The following is a 25,352-nucleotide window of genomic DNA, read 5'->3' as shown; positions in this document are numbered from 1 at the left end:
AGAGCTGGCCTTAGCCAGATCGGCGTTGTTACGCCATTTACAAGAGGAGCAACACAAAAAAGCCCTAATTATGCGACAAACCTTTTTTGAGCAAAGTAATAAAGCAGGGAAGTTATTGGCCCGTGCATTAGCTCGGAAAAGACTGCGCTCATATATCTATGAAATCACAGATGAATGTGGAGTGACGCATAGAGATGGTCAATCCATAGCGAATACCCTTGGCAATTTTTATAAAACCCTCTACAACATACGCCCAGCAGAAAACCCGCGGGTAGAGTCCCACAATAGAAGGACCTTTGAACAAAAGGTATCTGACTATATTGAAAAAGCGGGAGTTCCATCTTTGACCGCTGAGCAGGCATGTCAATTAGATGCACCCTTCACTGCGGAGGAGATTCTAGCAGCTATCAAAAGCCTTCCAGCTGGGAAAAGTCCGGGCCCGGATGGGTTTGGTACGCGCTACTATAAAAGATTTGCAGGCATTTTAATACCTCATATGCTTAAGGTGTTCCACCGGCTTTCAGAAGCTCCCATTCTACCAAACTCGATGCTGGAAGCATTCATCTCGGTGATCCCTAAGCCGGATAAACCAGAGAACCTGCCTGGCAGTTATAGGCCGATATCATTGCTTAATTCTGATATCAAGATCTTGGCCAAAGTCATAGCCAACCGCCTCAAGATATTTTTGCCACATCTGGTCTCCACAGATCAAACAGGATTCATCCCGGCAAGAGAGGCACGGCATAACACTCTCAGAGTGATCCAGCTGATTTCTCATGCGCAGGCTGCTTCCGCTCCGTTAGTCCTTGTGTCGACGGATGCGGAAAAAGCCTTTGATCGAGTCAATTGGACTTTTATGCGAATTACCCTAGAAAAAATGGGCTTCGGAGCCCATTTTATAAACAATGTACTTTCACTATACTCAAACCCAAACGCCAAGGTTCGTGTGAACGGACTGTTCTCGGATACATTCCAGATCTCTAATGGAACAAGACAGGGGTGCCCCCTCTCGCCTCTGCTCTTTGCTCTGATCATGGAGGTCTTAGCCTGTCAGATACGCAAAAACCCAGAGATACATGGATTTAAAACAGGGGGAATCGAGCACAAATTGGCCATGTACGCCGACGATGTGCTGTTGACCCTAGCCGATAATGGTGGGTCTCTGCAGGAATCGCTAACCGAGTTTGAGAGATTTGGGCAGATGTCAGATTTTTCACTCAATCTTTCCAAGTCTGAAATCTTGAACATTTCAATGCCTAGAGAAGCTTTTGAATTAAATAGCGAAGGTTGCCCCCTGAGGATTGCTATAAAATACCTTAAATACCTAGGTATTACACTGGCACCTTCGGTTGGGGAAATTGTGTCCATAAATTATAAACGTATCAGAGAGGAGGCCACACGGGATTTTGCGGCATGGAAAAATAAGACCATCTCTTGGATGGGCAGAATACAAGTGGCTAAAATGAACATTTTACCCAGAGTACTATATATTATGCAGGCCATCCCTCTGTCGTCTGCTGATCACCTAATCCATCAAATACAGTCGCTAATTGAATCGTACATTTGGAACGATCTAAGACCACGGATCAACCAAAGGACGATGTACCTGCCCAGAGACCGGGGGGGGGGGGGCAGGTGTCCCTCGACTAAGCGAATACCTAAAGGCCATCCAGCTACAACGAATAGTCGAGTGGTGCCATGGTTCGCCAAACAAAGCTTGGATAGGCTTGGATAGGGAGATCCTCTGTAGGGGTAACGTGGGATCTCTTGCGTGGATCAGTCCTGCTCAACGCCCTGCTTGGCTCGCACGGTATCCTCTGATTGAGGACGTGTTGTGTAGATGGGATAAATTAATTAAGGTGAAACCGTATATCTCTACCTCTATATCACCTGTGATGCCCGTTCGTGAAAATCCAGATAACGGATTAGCTAATAAAGCCTACTCTCTGGGATCCTGCTATACTCTAGCGGAGACCGCGATTTCAGGTGCATTGTCGGGGGGCAAAACCAAGTCACATATGGAACTGGCTGAATGGGATTGCGACTTGTTTTCTTCTTGGTTCAGGGCAATGCAGTTCCATCATTACTACAGTGCTCTGCGTGAAAAAGAGTTACTGAAAAGACAGAAAACACCATTTGAAGTGCTTTGCACCTCACCAACTTTACCACGTCATCTCATTTCAATTCTGTATAAAATGCTGTTGGGGGGGGGCGATGATGCGCTTCCCTCTTACATAACAGCATGGCAACAAGAACTGGGCGTTGAGCCTGACCTCAAGGCATGGTTATCCATGTTTCGCAAAGCGAAACATGTGTCGGTATCGATGAAACTGCAAGAGACACATTTTAAATTTTTGAGTCGTTGGTACCTCACCCCACAGAGGTTAAAAAAAATATACCCACACACAGGTGGTGAGTGCTGGAGGGGCTGCGGGGAGGTGGGATCCATGCTACATATCTGGTGGCAGTGTCCTCATATACAACCCTTCTGGAACGAGGTGTTTCGGGAGTGTAGCAGGTTACTGGAAATCGTTCTACCGCCAGACCCTAAATATCTTATATTCCATGAACTACCTAAAATTGTCATGGCCGCGAAACGTCATTTGTTCCTCCTAATGCTGAACTGTGCAAAAGGACTCATACCAAGACATTGGAAATCAATACACACACCTAGCCTGGAGGAGTGGAGGGCTGGGGTCTGGGATCTTTTGAGACTGGAGAGGTTCCACTACCTAAAGACTGGGAGACTTGAGACTCATGAATATATGATTTTGATCTGGGAGGGTAGGGGTATATAGCTGCCAGGGAAAAATTTGGAGACTGGGTGGCCAGTCGAGGCGAAACTTATGTAAGATCTGGATTATTCAGTTTAAATTTACTGTGTCCATTGGAATTTATTCCTCCCTTACCCCCCCCCCCCCCCTCCCTCTCCCCCCCCTTTTTTTTTTTTTTTTTTTTTTTCCCTCTCTCCTCCCCTCCACCTCCCAATACTTGCTCTTCCTCTCCATCTTACCTCCACACTATCTTAACCCAACATTCCCCTTCTCTTTCATCTTCCCATCGGCTTCCTGAATCTATCTTTTCTCTTATCACCTTCTCCACTGAAATTTTCAGAGACATTGTGGGGTTGGCACTGCCGGACTCACCCGCATCTAACACTATACTAGCAACCTTGTTGTTTTTTGGCCATTGGATGCCCGGGTCCGGTGCTGTCGACCGCAAGAATTTATGTGTATTTTTGGCATATCGTAAAGTGGAATTATAAACAATGAACACGTCAATTGTAATATCATAACTTTTTATCAGCCAATTACCAGGATATGTTTATGTTCATCTGATATGGCGATCCTGATCGCTTTGGTTATATGTTTCATCTCAAATGTATAAGATGTAATTATATATGTGTTCATTCAATAAAGCTTACTTTTTAAAAAAAAAAAAAAAAAAAAAAAAAAGATTAGTTCTAGCAGTTTTGTAAAGTGCTAAATAGTGCCCAACTTGTTATATGGCCCAGATTGTGATCCACCCCTGAGTGTAATAATTTGATGTCAACTATATTACTTATATAGCAAGACAAATACATTTTGTTCTCAGAAACCATACATTCCAAAGAAATTCTCAGTTCCCATGACTATCTTCAACTATCCTTATAATAAGAATAATAATATTAGATAATTATAAATATTACAATTATTTATCATGAGACAGAATTATAACTATTGGTGCTGTATATTTTCCACATAAATGCATGTAATATTTGGGAATTCTATAAAAATCATAACAAATAATTGTTTTTATCAAATTTAAAATATTATTATACCTAGATAGCAACACATTTTGCAAACCAGGTTGATTAGTGTTGTTAGTGATAATGTTTTTTTATATAAGTATTTAATTATTTAATTATTTATATTTGTATTTATCTATTTATTTATTTAATTATTGATTTATGCATGCAAAATGATTAGTTCTAGCAAACTTAGCGCTTGAGTGAAAGTGCTAAATTGGGTGCCACTTGTAATATGGCACAGTTTGTGATCCACCCCTCAGTGTAATAATTTGATGTCAACTATATTATTGATATAGCAAGACAAATAAATGTTGTTCTCAGAAACCACAATTTCACCAATTAATTCTCAGTTCCAATGACTATCTTCAACCATCCTTATAATATGAATAAGAATATTAGATAATTATGAATATTACAATCATAAGAGAGATCTATAGCTATTGTTGCCATATATTTTCTACATAAATGCATGTAATATCTAGGAATTCGATACAACTAATAACCAATAATTGTTTTTAGCAAATTTTATATATTATAATACTCAGATAGCAACAAATTTTGCAAACCAGGAGGATTAGTGTTATTAATGATAAAACATTTTTTAAAGGTGTTTTATATTTTTATTTATCTATTTATTTAATTATTGATTTATCCCTAGAATTTATGCTGATCCATCAGAGAAGCAAAATTTAACAGAAAAAGCCCTTGAACTATCGCTGAAATATAAATTTGTGACTCCCTTGACATCGATGGTTGTTACAAAGCCTGAAGAAAAAGAAGATGAGCAGTTGATAGCTAATAAATTTGTGGAAGGTACTGTTTTATATATACCAATCATCTCCATTCTGGTGAGAAGATCTAAGACATCTCATCAGTACGGCGAGGTCCCCCAAATAATTTTTAAGAGGTGAATTTAAGCCTTGGAGATATTTGTCTGGCTATATAGAGTTATGCATGTGAAGGAGAGACACCTACATTTCAATATAACACTAAAAAAAAGACCCCAAAGATTTTTTGGGATTGCTCTCCCTGCTGATGTGTTTGTTAGCATAAGACCCATAAAAATGAAAGTTAAAACTCTATTATGAGAATAAATGAAATTGGGAAACATATGTCTGTTCAACTAGTTAAAAAGAAATAAAAAGAAAATGTTTAGTAAATTAGCTTAACCTTACACAAAAACAATATTTAATTTTATATACCCCTTTCTTTATATCTAATCAGTGTCTTGGTATATTTATCACATTGAATAATATTGATACATCCTATGCCCAAATTGGCATTACTTATATTTTCAGTTTTCTTTCTATTTTATGGTTATCATTGCCTTAAATAGTTTTTTTATGGAGGGGGGGGGGGGGGTGGAGCCTGGCTGAATAATTTATGGCTCCCAGACCTAGCCACGGACTTTTGAGCTCTCTTGGGTCCTTGCAACACTTAGGGACCTCTCCTTCCTCCATCAGTCACCTCATAGATACAGAGGATACTGTGCCCCAAAATCTGGGTGTTAAATGAATGGACGCATCCACCCTGGAACATCGCAGTCTACACGGAGCAGAAGCCGAGGACTAAATTTGCAGAGCCCCCCGATGATCGCGCAAACGCTTCCAAAAGAGAACCCCATAACCAGCATTGTTGACAGGGTAAGAGGCCTCAAGCAGCCACACACCAGTCTCCCAAAGGCAAATAGTGGAGGGGGTAAAAAAAATCTATAAAAGAAGGGGGTTTGTGAGACCACACAGCACTGGGTAAAACTTCTCTAACACCAGAACAACAGCCCTGAACAATTCGAACAAACCCACTACTACAAAGCTACTCATAAAGCAAGCACAGAAGAATTTGATTGTAAAAAAACAGCATAAAAAGTGTACATTCAATACCTAGGAACAAGCTAGAAAATACATAAGCCTCAGCAGCTGAGGCTAGCCAGTGTTGAGAATGGCCAAAAATGTATGGTTCCCAGACCTAGCCACTGACTTTTGAGCTCTTTTGGGTCCTTGCAACACTAAGGACCTCTCCTTCCTCCAAAAGACACCTCATAGATACAGAGGATACTGTGCCCCAAAATCTGGGTGTTAAATGAATGGATGCATCCACCCTGGAACATCGCGGCATTCACGGAGCAGAACCCGGAGACTAAAATTTGCGGAGCCCTGCGATGATCATGCAAACGGCGGTGATTAGCTCTTCCAAAAGAGGACCCCATAACCAGCATTGTTGACAGGGTAAGAGGCCTCAAGTAGCCACACACCAGTCCCCCAAAGGCAATTAGAGGAGGGGTAAAAAAACATCTATAAAAGAAGGGGGTTTGTGAGCCTACGGGGCACAAGGTAAAGCTTCTCTAACACCAGCACAACAGCTCTGAACAATCCGAACATACCCACTACCACAAAACTACACATAAAGTAAGCACAGGAGACTCTGATTGTAAAAAAACAGCATAAAAAGTGTGCTTCCAATATCTAGGAACAAGCTAGAAAATACATAAGCCTTATCAGCTAACAGATTAGCAGTATTCAACAGTATTCAGCAGTAGCAGTATTCAGCAGTAGCAGTATTCAGCAGTAGCAGTAGCAGTAGCAAAATTATACCTGCACAGTATAATTTTGGTGCGCTCTCACAAAAAACCCTTAACACGTTTTTTGACAAAAATTTAAAGCACTTTGACGTAGCAGCCAACTCCATTAGTGCCTGTCCATATGGAAAGACCCACCCCTTGCCGACCCTCACCGGCTATACTCTGGACGGACATTTAACTATACAACTACCACTACATATCTCAATTTGACACTCTGCGTGTGCTCTCTCGCCTACTAGGGGATAACGCAGTCATGGCCACCAAAAGGCAGACAAAATTAGACCAATCAGGAATTCCACTATCAACAGCTTCCTGAAAGGCCCGATGTTATCTGAGGGAAATCAGGATTCTCCCCCAGCTTTACAACGGCAAACTACTTCCTCCACATTAACACACAACCCAGGAACATCCCCACAACAATTCCTCACTAGAGAGGACATTGGGATCATATCCACAAAAGAAGATATTAACTCATTAATATCTGAAATGAGAACCTTATTTGGAGACCTTAAAAAAGACCTACACAAATTCAATCAAAAAGTCCAGAAACTAGAAGAACATCACCACCACCTTCAAAATAATGTGCAAGAATATTCGCAAATTTTAAATGAACATGACGAGACTATTCAATTCCTGCTCAACAAAGTAGAAGATAAACAACAGGGGCAGGAGGAACAATTTACGAATATGAGGTATACCCGAGTCGATTTATCCTACAGTATTAGATGGATACCCCCAAGACTTGTTCTGCACCTTGAAGGGGAGCCCAAGCTCCACAATTATCCCCTTAGAAAGAGCACACAGAGCTCTGTGACCCAGATCCTCTCCTAAAGTACCCCTGAGGGACGTGATTATTACATTTTTTAACTTTAAGGACAAAGAGGAGATTGCTAATAAGGCAAGAATCATCAAAAAGGTAATGCACGCTGGTGTCCCTCTACAAATCTTCTCTAATCTAAGCCCAGCAACATTGCAAAAGAGAAGAGACCTTAAGTACATCACAACAGAGCTGCAGTTGCATCAAATCCCTTACAGATGGGGATTCCAGGTTAGCATTATAGCAACCAAGAATGGAACTCAGACCACATTTCGCAACCAGTTGGAATTACCTGAATTCTGCAAGCAATTAGGTATCTCGATCAACTCAGACCCACCTCAAAGCACACCTAAAAACCCAGAGATTGGACAATCAGACATCCCTGATCAAGGCTGAAGAATCTAAAAGTTGACTCTTCTGGACTTTCTATCACCTTCATCAGTGGGAATGTTAACTATAATTTTTACTGTTGAGTTCATAGTTAATTGTTTACTTAACCAGTTAAATTGAACTTTCACATGTTGTGGATAAGTTTATATTCCCCCTACATCCAAGGGACTAGAACATTCTACACTAGAACTTAATGAGCCTAGTTTATTATTGTCATTTTGTAGTATTGTTTTGTATTACATGCATACTCAGATGTTATTACTTGTTATGTTCCTATTTTAGTATTTCTTTTCAGGGCTTCTTATGACAAAATTAATCTGTGCTGTGCCAGCTGGCCCATGGCCCCTCCCTATATATAGCAGGTACCAGTTCTCCACACCCTAACTTATGCCTTGGGGGAAACCCTGTCCCAACTAACACCCAAGACCTAGTTAACACACATATTTATCTTATGACAAGTCAGCGGCGAGGTTTATTGCCTCACTGTAAAACTTTCCTTTTCCCAAACGCTAGATACCCAACCACATTCTAAATCTTCTCCATACCTATTCCCATTCATACACCTGTTCACCCTAAATAAACCACCCCACAACACAACCTTCCCAACTCTCCTCATTACTTTAAAACTTTTATACTCCTCCCCTTCTTTGCTTAAACCCTACCCCCTTTTTTCTCCCTCACCCACCCCCTCATAAACACTAACGCCTAGATTGCGAGTTCTGCGTTAGTCTTAAAAAGCAGCGTTAAGGGGTCCTAACGCTGCTTTTTATGTAACGCTGGTATTACGAGTCAGGCAGGAAAGGGCCTACCGCTCACTTTTTTTCCTTGACTCGAGGCTACCGCAAATCCCCTTACGTCAATTGCGTATCCTATTTTTTCTATGGGATTTGCCTAACGCTGGTATTACGAGTCAAGACTCCAATTGCAAACAAAAAGTCAGTAGTTAAGAGTTTTATGGGCTAATGCCGGAACATAAAGCTCTTAACTACAGTGCTATAAAGTACACTAACACCCATAAACTATCTATGAACCCCTAAACCGATGCCCCCCCACATCGCAAACCCTATAATAATTTTTTTTAACACCTAATCTTCCGACCGGACATCGCCGCCACCTACATTATCCCTATGAACCACTTATCTGCTGTCCCTAACATCGCCGACACGTACATTATATTTAATAACCCCTAATCGCCGCCACCTACCTACACTTATTAACCCCTAATCTTCCGACCGGATATCGCCGCAACTATAATAAATGTATTAACCCCTAAACCGCCGCACACTCCCGCCTCACGAACACTATAATAAATTGTATTAACCCCTAATCTGCCCTCCCTAACATCGCCGCCATCTACCTTTAATTATCAACCCCTAATCTGCCACCCCCAATGTCGCCGCTACTATAATAAAGTTATTAACCCCTAAACCTAAGTCTAACCCTAACCCTAACACCCCCCTAACTTAAATATAATTTAAATAAAATGAACTAAAATTACTATCATTAAATAAATTAATCCTATTTAAAAATAAATACTTACCTATAAAATAAACCCTACATTGTAGCTATTTTAGGATTTATATTTATTTTACAGGCAACTTTGTATTTATTTTAACTAGGTACAATAGCTATTAAATAGTTAATAACTATTTAATAGCTACCTAGTTAAAATAATTACAAAATTACCTGTAAAATAAATCCTAACCTAAGTTACAAATACACCTAACACTACACTATCAATAAATTAATTAAAAAATTAACTACAATTATCTAAACTAAAATACAATTAAATAAACTAAACTATAGTACAAAAAACCCCCACTAAATTACAAAAAACAAAAAAATATTACAAGAATTTTAATCTAATTACACCTAATCTAAACCCCCTAATAAAATAAAAAAGCCCCCCAAAATAATAAAATGCCCTACCCTATACTAAATTACAAAGTAATCAGCTCTTTTACCAGCCCATAAAAGGGCTTTTTGCGGGGCATTGCCCCAAAGTAATCAGCTCTTTTACCTGTAAAAAATAAAATAAAATCCCCCCCAACATTACAACCCACACACCCCTACTCTAAAACCACCCTATCCCCCCTTAAAAAAACCTAACACTACCCCCCTGAAGATCACCCTACCTTGAGCCGTCTTCAGCAAGCTGGCCACCGATGGGCCAGAAGTGGACAGAAGTCTTCATTCGATCGGGGCAGAAGAGGTCCTCCAAGCGGCAGATGTCTTCATCAAAGCGGCATCTTCTATCTTCAATCAAAGGGAGCGGAGCCATCTTGAATCCAGCCGACGCGGAGCCATCCTCTTCTTCCGATGTCCTAAGTCCGAATGAAGGTTCCTTTAAATGACGTCATCCAAGATGGCGTCCCTCGAATTCCGATTGGCTGATAGGATTCTATTAGCCAATCGGAATTAAGGTAGGAAAAATCCGATTGGCTGATTTAATCAGCCAATCGGATTGAATTTAAATCCGATTGGCTGATTACATCAGCCAATCTGATTTTCCCTACCTTAATTCTGATTGGCTGATAGAATTAGGATGAATAGGATGACTCCGCGTCGGCTGGATTCAAGATGGCTCCGCTCTGCTCCGGTTGATTGAAGATATAAGATGCCGCTTGGATGAAGACATCTGCCGCTTGGAGGACCTCTTCTGCCCCGATCGGATGAAGACTTCTGCCGCTCCGGATGTCCACTTCTGGCCCATCGGTGGCCGGCTGGCTGAAGACGGCTCAAGGTAGGGTGATCTTCAGGGGGGTAGTGTTAGTTTTTTTTAAGGGGGATAGGATGGTTTTAGAGTAGGGGTGTGTGGGTGGTGGGTTGTAATGTTGCGGGGGGTTGTATTTTTTTTTACAGGTAAAAGAGCTAATTACTTTGGGGCAATGCCCCGCAAAAAGCCCTTTTTGTAATTTAGTATAGGGCAGGGCATTTTATTATTTTGGGGGGCTTTTTTATTTTATTAGGGGGTTTAGATTAGGTGTAATTAGATTAAAATTCTTGTAATAATTTTTTGTTTTTGTAATTTAGTGTTTGTTTTTTTGTACTATAGTTTAGTTTATTTAATTGTATTTTAGTTTAGATAATTGTAGTTAATTTATTTAATTAATTAATTTATTGATAGTGTAGTGTTAGGTGTATTTGTAACTTAATTTAGGATTTATTTTACAGGTAATTTTGTAATTATTTTAACTAGGTAGCTATTAAATAGTTATTAACTATTTAATAGCTATTGTACCTAGTTAAAATAAATACAAAGTTGCCTGTAAAATAAATAGAAATCCTAAAATAGCTACAATGTAATTATTAGTTATATTGTAGCTATATTAGGGTTTATTTTATAGGTAAGTATGTAGTTTTTAAATAGGATTAATTTATTTAATGATAGTAATTTTAGTTTGTTTTATTTAAATTATATTTAAGTTAGGAGGGGTTAGGGTTAGGTTTAGGGGTTAATAACTTTATTATAGTAGCAGCGAGATTGGGGGCGGCAGATAAGGGGTTAATAATTGAAGGTAGGTGGCGGCGATGTTAGGGAGGGCAGATTAGGGGTTAATACAATTTATTATAGTGTTTGCGAGGTGGGAGTGCGGCGGTTTAGGGGTTAATACATTTATTATAGTGGTGGTGATGTCCGGTCGGCAGACTAGGGGTTAATAAGTGTTGGTAGGTGGCAGCAACGTTGGGGGGGGGCAGATTAGGGGTTAATAAATATAATATAGGTGTCGGCAATGTTGGGGGCAGCAGATTAGGGGTTCATAGCTACTTGCTTTTTTGCAGGTTAATAAGTGTTGGTAGGTGGCAGCAACGTTGGGGGGGGCAGATTAGGGGTTAATGAATTTAATATAGGTGTCAGCGATGTTGGGGGCAGCAGATTAGGGGTTCATAGCTACTTGCTTTTTTGCAGGTGTTAGTTTTCTTTCAGCCAGCTCAGCCCCATTGTTTCCTATGGGGAAATCGTGCACAAGCACGTTTTTCCAGCTTACCGCTACCGTAGGCAACGCTGGTATTGAGGGTTGAAGTGGAGCTAAATTTGGCTCAACGATCCAGTTTCTGAGGCTAACGCAGCCATTCAGACAACTCGTAATACCAGCGTTGTCTTAAGGGTGCGCTGGAAAAAAAGGCTCGTTAGCACCGTAGGTCTTTACCGACAAAACTCGTAATCTAGGCGTGAGTATGGCCAACATCAGAAACTTTTCCCTCCTAACCCTGAATACTAAGGGTCTCAATACTCCAGAAAAGAGATCCCACCTAATACAGGACATTACCAGACTTAAGGGAGACATAACGTTTCTCCAGGAAAACCCACTTTAAGCAGGACAAAGAACCCAACTGGCATTGTATTCACTACCCGACTGCCTTCTCCTCTTCCAGCCCCACTAAGCGCAATGGAGTCAGCATTTTTTTTTTAAATCATCTTTTATTGCCAGACAATAACAGTTACATGCTGGTGTTTACAATTGGATTTTGTTATAAAGTTTGCTGTTGTATTAACACCTGTTATGAGCATTAGATAATAAGTTTAACATTTAAACAAACTTAAAAGCATAAAAAATTAGATACATATAAGAAATTTAGAAATGTAGAAGAAAGTTCGTTCATCGTTGTGCCTCCAAAAAATTTTCTTAATTTGTGTCCATTTTTTTTCAGTTTAATTCCTATACTCTTGTTTCCCTTCTTTACATAGATCTACTTTCCATGAGAGATAGATTATCCTTACATCCATATATTCTTTGTAAAATTAGGTCTCAACTACACTGGAGAGGTTGAAAAGGAAGGTTTGGACAGAGGAATAGATAGTATCTTTACATGTAGCGGGGGTTCAAAAAAGGGATACGTTGGAGTTAAGTTGGATAGGGTACCCTGTGGCGGGTGTAGTGCAAAAGGAAGATGTTTTGGTCTGTGATAATATGTCACACCATGGTGTAAGTCTCATGGTGTGGGGACTGTGCTGGTATATGCAAGAGAGTCTACCCAAAGGAATGTGGTGTCTGCGAGGAAGTTACGTTTTTTCCTTTTCAGGTAGCCATATTCTAGCGTAAGCAGGGTTGATACTTTATCTGTCCAATTAGTGAATGTCGGGGAGTATTGTGTTTTCCAATACAAGGCAATTAGAGATTTGCCGCCAGTTATTCCTATTTACAATAAGGTGAGCCTCAGTTTGCATGGGAACTTTGGTAGCTCGTTAAGTAGTGCAATTTTGGGCGTTAGGGAAAATTCCTCTGTTAATAAGGATTGAAGTTCTTTTCTATTGTGAGCCATAGGGGTCTGATCTTAAGACAATTCCACCACAAATGGAGGTAATTGCCTCGTTGATCACATTCTCACCAGCAATTATCACTCACATTTGGGTATATAGAATGTAGCCGAGAAGGGGTAAGATACCAAAGCATCAGGACTTTGAAGTTTAATTCTAATTATTGAGGGGATGTCTTTTTGGAGCATAAGAAAAAATCTTCGTCCACTCGTTTTTGGTCCCTAGGTCGGCATGCCATTTAAGAGCCCACGAGGGGAGGCATAGTGAATGTTCTGTTTGTAGGAGATTTATGGCCAATGAAAGTGATTTTTTTGTGATCTCTTGTTTAGTGCATAAGCTTTCAAAGGGCTTTAGGTCTCTAAGAAAGTCTTTTTTATGGGGGGATGTGTTTATGAAATGTACTAGTTGAGAATATTTTAACCAGCTGGAGTATCTACCTTCTGCCACCTCTGTAATTTCTTCTCTATCAGTTTACAGTTTTGAGTAAAGTCCTGAATAGGAGTAGTGTAGCCCCATTCTGTTAACCTCTGGTGGCCTTTATCTAAGCCTCCTATCAGCTCTGCATTTATGGATTGGGAAGAGTGGGAACGGGTGCTAGAGATGGGTTTCCTTCGCAGTGTTATTGAGTCCCATGACTCAAAAATAAATTTGTGTATCTCCATCTCTGTACATTGAGGAGGTCTGAGGTCTCTAGTCACCCAACACAGTGTGCCCACCTCTGGGACCTGGAAGATGTAGGAATCTATCGCAACCCAAGCTTTAGTATCTCTGGATCTATACCAAGACAGAATACATTGTAATGTCAATGCATCATGATAATCTGCTATACATGGTAGGCCCAACCCGCCATGCCATACGCTCTATACATACTATCTCTACTATCTCTGCAAATCCTAGGTCTACTCTTCCTCCATATAAATGAATTAATGTGTTTTTGTAATTGCAAAATGTACCATTTATGAAGTGGAATGGGGAGTGTTTAAAAAAGATACAAGATTGTGGGCAAGGTGGTAATCTTAATACATTGAGTGCGTCCCCACCAAGTGATCGGTTTTGTCACCCATGTGCGTAAGTCTATAACGCCTAGATTTAGAGTTCTGCGTTAGCCGTCAAAACCAGCGTTAGAGGCTCCTAACGCTGGTTTTGGGCTACCGCTGGTATTTAGAGTTTTGTAGGTAAGGGTCTAACGCTCACTTTGCAGCCACGACTTTTCCATACCGCAGATCCCCCTACGCCAATTGCGTAGCCTATCTTTTCAATGGGATCTTTTTAACGCCGGTATTTAGAGTCTTGGCTGAAGTGAGCGTTAGAAATCTAACGACAAAACTCCAGCCGCAGAAAAAAGTCAGGAGTTAAGAGCTTTATGGGCTAACGCCGGTTCATAAAGCTCTTAACTACTGTGCTCTAAAGTACACTAACACCCATAAGCTACCTATGTACCCCTAAACCGAGGCCCCCCCCACATCGCCGCCACTCTATTATAATTTTTTAACCCCTAATCTGCCGACCGCACACCGCCGCAACCTACGTTATCCCTATGAACCCCTAATCTGCTGCCCCTAACACCGCCGACCCCTATATTATATTTATTAACCCCTAATCTACCGCCTCCAATGTCGCCTCCACCTACCTACAATTATTAACCCCTAATCTGCCAACCGGACCTCACTGCTACTATAATAAATGTATTAACCCCTAATCCGCCTCACTCCCGCCTCAATAACCCTATAATAAATAGTATTAACCCCTAATCTGCCCTCCCTAACATTGCCGACACCTAACTGCAAGTATTAACCCCTAATCTGCTGACCGGACCTCACCGCTACTCTAATACATTTATTAACCCCTAAAGCTAAGTCTAACCTTAACACTAACACCCCCGTAAATTAAATATAATTTAAATCTAAAGAAATAAATTAACTCTTATTAAATAAATTATTCCTATTTAAAGCTAAATACTTACCTGTAAAATAAATCCTAATATAGCTATTTTAGGATTAATATTTATTTTACAGGCAACTTTGTATTTATTTTAACCAGGTACAATAGCTATTAAATAGTTAATAACTATTTAATAGTTACCTAGTTAAAATAATTACAAAATTACCTGTAAAATAAATCCTAACCTAAGTTACAATTAAACCTAACACTACACTATCAATAAATTAATTAAATAAAATACCTACAATTACCTACAATTAAACCTAACACTACACTATCAATAAATTAATTAAATACAATACCTACAAATAAATACAATTAAATAAACTAACTAAAGTACAAAAAATAAAAAAGAACTAAGTTACAAAAAATAAAAAAATATTTACAAACATTAGAAAAATATTATAACAATTTTAAACTAATTACACCTACTCTAAGCCCCCTAATAAAATAACAAAGAGCCCCAAAATAAAAAAATGCCCTACCCTATACTAAAATTAAAATAGAAAAGCTCTTTAAACCTTACCAGCCCTTAAAAGGGCCTTTTGCGGGGCATGCCCCAAAGAATTCAGCTCTTTTGCCTGTAAAAAAAAACATACAATACCCCCCGCCCAACATTACAACCCACCACCCACATACCCCTAATCTAACCCAACCCCCCCTTAAATAAACCTAACACTAAGCCCCTGAAGATCTCCCTACCTTGTCTTCACCACACCGGGTTCACCGATCGGTCCAGAAGAGCCTCCGAAGTCTTGATCCAAGCCCAAGTGGGGGCTGAAGAGGTCCATGATCCGGCTGAAGTCTTGATCCAAGCGGGAGCTGAAGAGGTCCATGATCCGGCTGATGTCTTGATCCAAGTGGGAGCTGAAGAGGTCCACGATCCGGCTGAAGTCTTCATCCAAGCGGGAGCTGAAGAGGTCCATGATCCGGCTGAAGTCTCCTATCAAGCGGCATCTTCAATCTTCTTTCTTCCGGATTCATCTTCATCCCGCCGACGCGGAACATCCATCTTCACCGACGACTTCCCGACGAATGACGGTTCCTTTAAGGGACGTCATCCAAGATGGCGTCCCTCGAATTCCGATTGGCTGATAGGATTCTATCAGCCAATCGGAATTAAGGTAGGAAAATTCTGATTGGCTGATGGAATCAGCCAATCAGATTCAAGTTCAATCCGATTGGCTGATCCAATCAGCCAATCAGATTGAACTTGCATTCTATTGGCTGTTCCGATCAGCCAATAGGATGCAAGCTCAATCTGATTGGCTGATTGATAGAATCCTATCAGCCAATCGGAATTCGAGGGACGCCATCTTGGATGACGTCCCTTAAAGGAACCGTCATTCGTTGGGAAGTCGTCGGTGAAGATGGATGTTCCGCGTCAGCGGGATGAAGATGGATCAAGAAGAAAGAAGATTGAAGATGCCGCTTGATAGAAGACTTTAGCCGGATCATGGACCTCTTCAGCTCACGCTTGGATGAAGACTTCAGCCGGATCATGGACCTCTTCAGCTCCCGCTTGGATCAAGACTTCAGCTGGATCATGGACCTCTTCAGCTCCCGTTTGGATCAAGACTTCAGCCGTATGATGGACCTCTTCAGCCCCCGCTTGGGCTTGGATGAAGACTTCGGAGGCTCTTCTGGACCGATCAGTGAACCCAGTGTGGTGAAGACAGGGTAGGGAGATCTTCAGGGGCTTAGTGTTAGGTTTATTTAAGGGGGGTTTGGGTTAGATTAGGGGTATGTGGGTGGTGGGTTGTAAATGTTGGGGGGGTATTGTATATTTTTTTTTTACAGGCAAAAGAGCTGAATTCTTTGGGGCATGCCCCGCAAAAGGCCCTTTTAAGGGCTGGTAAGGTAATAGAGCTTTTCTATTTTAATTTTAGAATAGGGTAGGGCATTTTTTTATTTTGGGGGTCTTTGTTATTTTATTAGGGGGCTTAGAGTAGGTGTAATTAGTTTAAAATTGTTGTAATATTTTTCTAATGTTTGTAAATATTTTTTTATTTTTTGTAACTTAGTTCTTTTTTATTTTTTGTACTTTAGTTAGTTTATTTAATTGTATTTATTTGTAGGTATTGTATTTAATTAATTTATTGATAGTGTAGAGTTAGGTTTAATTGTAGGTAATTGTAGGTATTTTATTTAATTAATTTATTGATAGTGTAGTGTTAGGTTTAATTGTAACTTAGGCTAGAATTTATTTTACAGGTAATTTTGTAATTATTTTAACTAGGTAACTATTAAATAGTTATTAACTATTTAATAGCTATTTTACCTGGTTAAAATAAATACAAAGTTGCCTGTAAAATAAATATTAATCCTAAAATAGCTACAATATAATTATAATTTATATTGTAGCTATATTAGGGTTTATTTTACAGGTAAGTATTTAGCTTTAAATAGGAATAATTTATTTAATAAGATTTAATTTATTTTGTTAGATTAAAATTATATTTAACTTAGGGGGGTGTTAGGGTTAGGGTTAGACTTAGCTTTAGGGGTTAATACATTTATTAGAGTAGCGGTGAGGTCCGGTCAGCAGATTAGGGGTTAATAATTGTAGGTAGGTGGAGGCGACGTTGGGGGCGGCAGATTAGGGGTTAATAAATATAATATAGGGGTTGGCGGTGTTAGGGGCAGCAGATTAGGGGTACATAGGGATAACGTAGGTTGCAGCGGTGTACGGAGCGGCAGATTAGGGGTTAAAAATAATATGCAGGGGTCAGCGATAGCGGGGGCGGCAGATTAGGGGTTAATAAGTGTAAGATTAGGGGTGTTTAGACTCGGGGTTCATGTTAGGGTGTTAGGTGCAGACATAGGAAGTGTTTCCCCATAGGAAACAATGGGGCTGCGTTAGGAGCTGAACGCTGCTTAGGTGTTAGGTTTTTTTCAGCTCAAAATGCCCCATTGTTTTCTATGGGGGAATCTTGCACGACCACGTTTTTGAAGCTGGCCACGTCCGTAAGCACCACTGGTATTGAGAGTTGCAGTGGCGGTAAATATGCTATACGCTCCCTTTTTGGAGCCTAACGCAGCCCTTCTGTGAACTCTAAATACCAGTGGTATTTAAAAGGTGCGGGGGAAAAAAGCCAGCGTTAGCTACGCGGGTCGTTACCGACAAAACTCTAAATCTAGCCGTAAGTATTTTACGAGAAAGTGAGATAATTCTGATCAAAGAGTTGTGAATTGGTGGATGAAAGTTGAATACCTAAGTATTTAAGAGATTTATTGTGTAAATTTAAGAGGCATATGGTCATGATTGATAGAAACATGTGTTGCGGTAGAGATATATTCAAAATTTCTCACTTTTGTTTGTTAACCGAGAAGTTTGTAAAGCTGCCGAAAGTGTCAATTTCTTTGAGGATTATTGGAATGGAGTGAATTGGGTCCGAGATTGTAAATAGTACATCATCTGCATACATTGCTATTTTAAGGTTATGTGGTCCAATGTAGATGCCTTTAATCTCTTGGTTTTGTCTGATGTGTGCTGCAATTACCTCCATAGAGAGGATAAATAGAATTGGTGACAGGGGGCATCCCTGTCTAGTGCCGTTCCTAATGTTGAATGGATTGGAGAGCATTTCATTTGCTTTTACTTTTGCCGTGGGATGTGTGTAAAGGCTGAATATGCATGACATCATCTTCGGGCCAAATCCCAACGATCTCAATGTATCATTTAGAAAATTCCAATTTATTTGACCGTATGCCTTTTCGGCATCTGTTGCCATGAAGACCGCTGAGATTTTATGTTATTTTGCATATGATATCAGGGTTAATGACCTAATGGTGTTGTCCTTTGCTTCCCTTCCTGGAACAAAACCAGTCTGATCTGTGTGTATAAGACTCTGTAGTACACTGTTAATATGATTCGCCAGAATTTTGCCCAGGATCGTGACATCCGTGTTCAGAAGCGATATAGGTCAATAGCTGCCGGGGTTTGTGGGGGGCTTATTTGGCTTCGAAATTACTGAGATATGGGCTGCTAGCATTTCTAGAGGAAGAGCATGATTTTCATCTAAAGTGTGGAACAATTTTAACAGGTGTGGCGCTAATATGTGTGTAAGTGATTTATAGTACGTATTTGAGAAGCCACCCAGGCTGGGGCTTTTTCCTGAAGGTAGGTCATGGATAGCGTTAAGTATTTCAGCTAGGGTTATTGGGGCTTCTAATTCGTCTCTCTTTATTGGTTGTAATTTCTGTAAATCTACACTACTTATGTACTTCTGCATTTGTTCCAGATGTTCAGGTGTCTCTACTACTTCAAGATTATAAAGTTGTGTATAATAAGCACTGAAATAATTAGCTATGCTGTCGTATATGATCTGGTTGTCTGCTGTTTTGAGTTGGTGTATTTGAGATTTATTTGTTTGAGCTTTCAGAAGTTTTGCTAAAAGTGGACCTGCCCTATTACCTTCATAGGAGTAGGTTTTCCTAACTCTGAGGGCCCTTCTCTGGGCCTCTTTGGTTAGAATCTTGTTAAGTTCCTGTCTGGTCTCTGAAAGGTATTTAAATGTCGTAAGATTTGTTGAGGTATTTTTGTGCTTGAGTTCAAGACCTTCTAACCGAGTAGTTAATGCGTTAATGGTGCTATTGTATGTCTTCTTTCTATAAGCTGTATGTTTAATGCACTCGCCTCTCATGACCGCCTTGTGTGCTTCTCATAGTATACCAGGATTAGTATCATGGGTCGCATTAATGTGAAAGTATTCTTTTAAACATTTTGTAATGGCTTTTATAGTGGGTGGATAGTGAATCAGGGAATTATCCATTCTCCAAATAAATGGGGTGACTGGGTGGTTTGGCCAATGTAAATGAATGATTGTTGAAGAGTGATCGGACCAGGGGATTGGGTGAATATCTGAATCTTGTAATAAGGAAACATGGTTTCTTTCAATCATGAGATAATCTATCCGTGTGTAAACTGACCAGCGATGGGAGAAGAAAGTGTAATTGCGTTGCATTGGATGTTGCACTCGCCATATGTTGATCAATCCTAATTGATTTCGGCATTTAAGTACAGCGTTGGGTGGACTCGTTTGTGTAGATGGGTTACCTGTAGAAGCATCTAGTTTGGGATCCAAGGCGACGTTTAAATTGCCACCCAATATTAGGGTCCCTTTTTTGTTTTCTGATACCAATTTAAAAAGTTGTTGAAAAAATTTGGGTCTATTGCTGTTAGGAGCACAAACATTCACCAGGGTGACTGGTCTATGAAAAAGGAGCCCTGTCAAGATCAGTATTCTACCTTTGTCGTCTGTCACTCTATTTTGTAGTTGAAAATGAATGTTTTTGTGTATAAGAATGCCCACTCTGTTTTTTTTACTGTGTGTGAGTTAAAGAAGCCCACTGTATGTGATTTAGATGTGTGTTTGGTTCAGCTGTAACTAAGAAGTACATTTTTTATTAGTGTCCCCATCTGACGCTAATACCCTAACTCAACTGCTCCAGACCAGAAAGGACATAAATAATCTACTCTCCCTTGCTCAACAAAAAACAGCTATCAAATTACAACAAAAATATTATGTGCATTGAGACAAACCAGACAGACTTCTGGCTAAGGCCCTTAAAAAAAAGCAATTACAAACACATGTCCATATGATAAAAGACACATAAGTATTCTACCCTTGTCATCTGTCACTCTATTTTATAGTTGAAAATGAATGTTTTTGTGTATAAGGATGCCCACTCCATTTTTTTTTACTGTGTGTGAGTTAAAGAAGTCCACTGTATGTGATTTAGATGTGAGTTTTGGTTCAGCTGTAACTAAGAAGTGAATTTTTATTAGTGTCCCCATCTGACACGAATACCCTTACTCAACTGCTCCAGACCAGAAAGGACATAAATAATCTACTCTCCATTTCTCACCAAAAAACAGCTATCAAATTACAACAAAATATTATAAACATGGAGACAAACCAGGCAGACTTCTGGCTAGGGCCCTTAAAAAAAAGCAATTAGAAACACATGTCCATACGATAAAAGACACACAAGGCAACACACAGGCTGACAGCCCCAATATCGCCAAAGTCTTTCGTGACTACTACCATGGTCTATACAACTTACACCCCCCACCATCTTCTCCTACTGACACTATCGGATGCCCAGCAACCCTAGGCAATGCCTCTTCATACCTAGAGAACATAACACTTTCAACCCTAGATGATTCTGAAGCCAAGGAACTAGACGTCCCTTTCATCACCAAAGAAATTTTAGAAACTATAACTAATTTGCCCATCGGCAAGAGCCCCGGTCCGGACAGCTTCAGCCCTAAATACTACAAATCATATAAGCACATACTTGCACCCTACCTGACCTCCCTATTAAACACACTTGTCTTCCCGGGCGGTCTCACACCCTCAATGTTAACGGCTTACATCACACTTATCCCTAAACCCCATAACAGACCAGATAATTTCCGGCCAATCTCGCTTCTCAATTGTGAGATTAAAATTTTTGCCAAGGTCCTGGCAAACCGGTTAAACAAACACTTGACCAAACTAGTCTCCCCAGACCAAGTGGGCTTTGTCCCTGGAAGAGAAGCTAGAGACAATACCATCAAAGCTTCCCTTTAAATAGACTATGCTCGAAACCAGCACATACCAAAGAGGGGATAAATGTTGGAGGAGATGCAGGGAATGCGGGACTCCACTACAGATATGGTGGGACAGTAAACTAATCGAGCCATTTTGGCAGAAAATTCTAGACACGGACAATTTTAAAATAGACATCACTGTACCCAAGACACCTGAGATAATATTATTTCTTTCCTAAGAAATGGTGAGACTATGGCTTGAGTAATTACTGCTGGGAATATCTCTCCTGGCCAGCAGGAGGAGGCAAAGAGCACCACAGTTAAACTGTTAAGTATCACTCCCTTATCCACAACCCCTAGTCATTCTCTTTTCCTTCGGTGCATGGAGGAGGTCAAATTTAGGTGTCTGAAGAAAAATTTTCATTTATTCTACAAGCAAATTTTGGGGTATAGCCGTATTCCACGTCATTCCTTGCAGTCGGGTAGTGGTGGCTTTAAAGCTGTTAGGAACTTGTAAAGAGGTACTTACTGCGTTTTCTTAACAATTGCTGTCCTAGTTTAGAAAGCCAGAGTTGGCTGCTCTGTTCTTTCATTTTCAAAGGTCTCTGTGAGGAACTGTGTCTTCTCATACCTTGTAACTGTCTACATGCCGGACAGTGGAGCAGTTAGGTGCTTTTTCTTCCAGTTGGGGAGACCATGCACTTAACAAATTAAAAGACACTGCTTTTTTATTGGGACATAGATAATCCTGTTGTATGGGTTACACTGGGGCATGAAGCAGGCACTGTAGCATGTGTGATACTAACATTTAAACTCTTTTAAAAAGAAAGGGTAAAATGTTTTTATTAGGCTTTATTTTCTGACACATATTTACTTTATAAAACAATACAAGTTTAAACTGAAAGTAAGGCTGAATTTTCTATTTCAGCAGTTTATTCATTTCTCCTTTGCTTTAAAATAAAACGATGCAACATTTTAAACTGTCAGGTTTGAAAAAAAAAACGGTTATTTCTTGTACTCTGTGTACCAAGAAGTAGTGTCTCTCTTCTGTGTCGCAGCAGTAATTTGAGCTTGGCAGTTGCAGTCACATGACTGGCTTTACTTCATAATGTTTCTGAGGAAAATGTAGTTTTTCTCCATTTCTGGGTGATCTGGTCTTAATTGGTAGTGGTAAGGCACCTCAATAATTGAGGTGTGGGGTTGCATGAGGGGTATTTTAGAAGTTTATTTGATGTTTATTAAATGTTTTTTCTAACTTTTCTTTTAGCTGGGGATCGATCCTAATTTGGGATAAAATTTAAAGTGTATATTTTCCTTGGGTTATTTTAATTGAATATTACAATCTTTGAAACTTATCTGTACAAGTTTATTTATTGTATCACAACATGTCTGATATGGAGCAAGAGCCTGCTCTCATGAATTAATGCTTATTATGTTTAGATGCGCAAATTGCAGCTCCTATGTAATTTTGTTCTTCATGTGTCAAGAAAACCTAGCAAAATAAAGGTAACATTTTGAGCCTAATGTCTCTCAGGATGATGCTGTTAAAATAATACCTCAGCTTTCTCCTGCTACGTCCCAAGTCTCAATGGCATCACATGCAGTGCCCTGTGGTTCCTCTATAACTCCTAGAGGAGTTTATTTAAAAGCAGAAATTGCTGCCTAAGTATTCAGCGGTATCTGCGGCATTAGTTGTGATTCCCAGATTACAGGGAAAACGCAAGAGGAAATCTAGAAATTCAGAAAGTAAGGTGCCTGTCCTCAGTTCTGCTTCCCAAGTTGCCCTTTCTCATAAGTCTGATGAGGAAGATACATCGGGAATTTCTGAGGGTGAAATCTCAGATTCGGGCAGTATAATTCCTTCTTCTAAGACTGAGGTGGTATCCTTCAGATTTAAGCTTTAACACCTTTGTGTATTATTAAAGGAGGTTTTAGCTAATTTAGATGACTCCGACACTCCTGTCATTGTCACTCCTAAGAAATCTAGTAAACTTAATAGTTTCTTTGATGAACCTTCCACTTTGGAGGTTTATCCTGTGCCAGACCGTGCTAGGGAGATTATCTCACAGGAATGGGAGAAACTGGGGGTGTCTTTTTCCCCGTCTCTAATTTTTAAGAAAATGTTTTTTGTCGATGACTTCATTAAAGACCCTTGGTATACTGTACCCAAAAGTTGAAGGGGCCATTTCCACTCTGGCTAAGAGAACCACTATTCCTATTGTGGAAAGCAGCTCTTTTAAGGATCCGATGGACAAGAAGCTTGAGGCTTATTTGAAAAAGATTTATGTTCATCAAGGTCTCCAATGGCAACCTGCGGTGTGTAATGTCACCGTGACTAGTGCGGCATCTTATTGGTTCAATGCCTTGTCTGATTCTCTTCAAGTAGAGACTTCCTTGGATAAAATTCAAGATAGGATTAAAGCTCTTAAGTTGGCCAATTCCTTTATTGCAGATGCCATTTTACAGATTTTTAGACTAGGAGCTAAAACTTCTAGTTTCTCTGCCCTAGCCCGCAGGGTGTTATGGTTAAAATCCTGGTCTGAAGACGTTTCCTCTAAAGTCAAGCTTCTGGGTATTCCTTACAACGGCAAAACGATGTTTGGACCCGGTTTGGCAGAAATTATCTCTAATATTACAGGTGGAAAAGGATCTTTTCTTCCTCAAGATAAGAAGAATAGGCCTAAAGGACATCAGAGTAATTTTCGTTCCTTTCGTAACTTCAGAGGAAAGCCTTCACCTTCTTCTTCCAAGCAGGAACAATCCCAGTCTTCTTGGAAACCCAATCAGTCTTGGAACAAAGGGGATCAATCAAAGAAAAATGTGAAATGTGTAATTGTTAAAGGCGCCTAAAAAATGTGAAATAGTGATATATCACTAAAAAATCGTATATCCTTCTCCAAGGACAACGGATCAAAAAAAAAAAAAAATATAATAATTGATAACGTAAATACCCAACTATATAAATGGGATCCTAAAGTGCAATTAAAAAAACAAAATCACTACTGTCCAAGCAAACATAAGTGCTAAATACTGTGATCAAAAAAATAAAAATAAATGTAAATATATGGGATATAACTTAAAGATAAACACATATAAGTAAAATGCAGCAAAGATGCAATAAAACAATCCTTAAACAAGCAATGTGATGTGATAAAACAATGCCTTCATAAGCAATGTTAAAGGTAAGATATTTTCAAACCACAGATAAAGTCCCCATCAGAGTATTCCAAACGAAAGACACTCTTGAAATCGATAAAGGAGACAGTCTCAAATGGCCAATTGAATCCGTGTAGAAAACAGGCAGCAATCTTCTTCCAAAGTTGTTTGACAAAAACAAGCAGGAATCTAGAAATAGTGGATAAAGCAGAGAAGAAGGCGCCACAATAGTGCTCTATCAATGGGGTAATAAAGTCACGCACAAGTCAAATGTGAACTTACAAGATCCAAAGCACTTGAGAAGTGCCACAGGTGCGGGCTGAACTATTAAAGCTGTCCAGCAAGCTTTCCTCTCTGTAAGAGTTATTAGCGACAGCCTCGCAGTCGTCAGTCCTGGATCACCGTATTGCGGTATCAGTAAAAGTATCAGCAAATGCACCCAGTAAAAGGATGAATAAAATAAAGCTTGTGATATCTGTATAAAATCAACTTAGTTTATTGTTGAAACACAACGCGTTTCCCGGTCCTCCAACCGTTTCATCAGGTGTATCATCTGATGAACACCTGATGAAACGGTCGGAGGACTGTTGTGATCTTGTAAGTTCACATTTGACTTGTGCGTGACTTTATTACCCCATTGATAGATCACTATTGTGGCGCCTTCTTCTCTGCTTTATCCACTAGATCAATCAAAGAAACCTGCAGCTGATTCCAAATCAGCATGAAGGGATTGCCCCCGATCCGTGATCGGATCAGGTGGGAGGCAGACTTTCTCAGTTCTCAAGCCTGGATACAAGATGTCCCAGATCCCTGGACTGTGGACAGGGTTACAAATTGGAATTCAACACTTTTCCTCCCAGAGGCAGATTCCATCTCTCAAGA

General features: G+C 39.9%; 1 protein-coding gene across 1 annotated transcript in view; it reads left to right on the top strand.

Moving 5' to 3' along the window:
* Positions 1 to 25,352, top strand: part of LOC128660593 (inter-alpha-trypsin inhibitor heavy chain H3) — a 342,570-nt gene that overhangs the window by 227,625 nt on the left and 89,593 nt on the right. Inside the window, exon 14 of the mRNA XM_053714519.1 lies at positions 4,449 to 4,603. Within this exon, the coding sequence (XP_053570494.1) occupies positions 4,449 to 4,603 (155 nt within the window). The remainder of the gene's footprint in view (positions 1 to 4,448; positions 4,604 to 25,352) is intronic.

This window comes from Bombina bombina, chromosome 5 (assembly GCF_027579735.1).
Source record: "Bombina bombina isolate aBomBom1 chromosome 5, aBomBom1.pri, whole genome shotgun sequence".
Taxonomy (NCBI): domain Eukaryota; kingdom Metazoa; phylum Chordata; class Amphibia; order Anura; family Bombinatoridae; genus Bombina; species Bombina bombina.
This window is presented reverse-complemented; position numbering and strand designations above follow the sequence as displayed.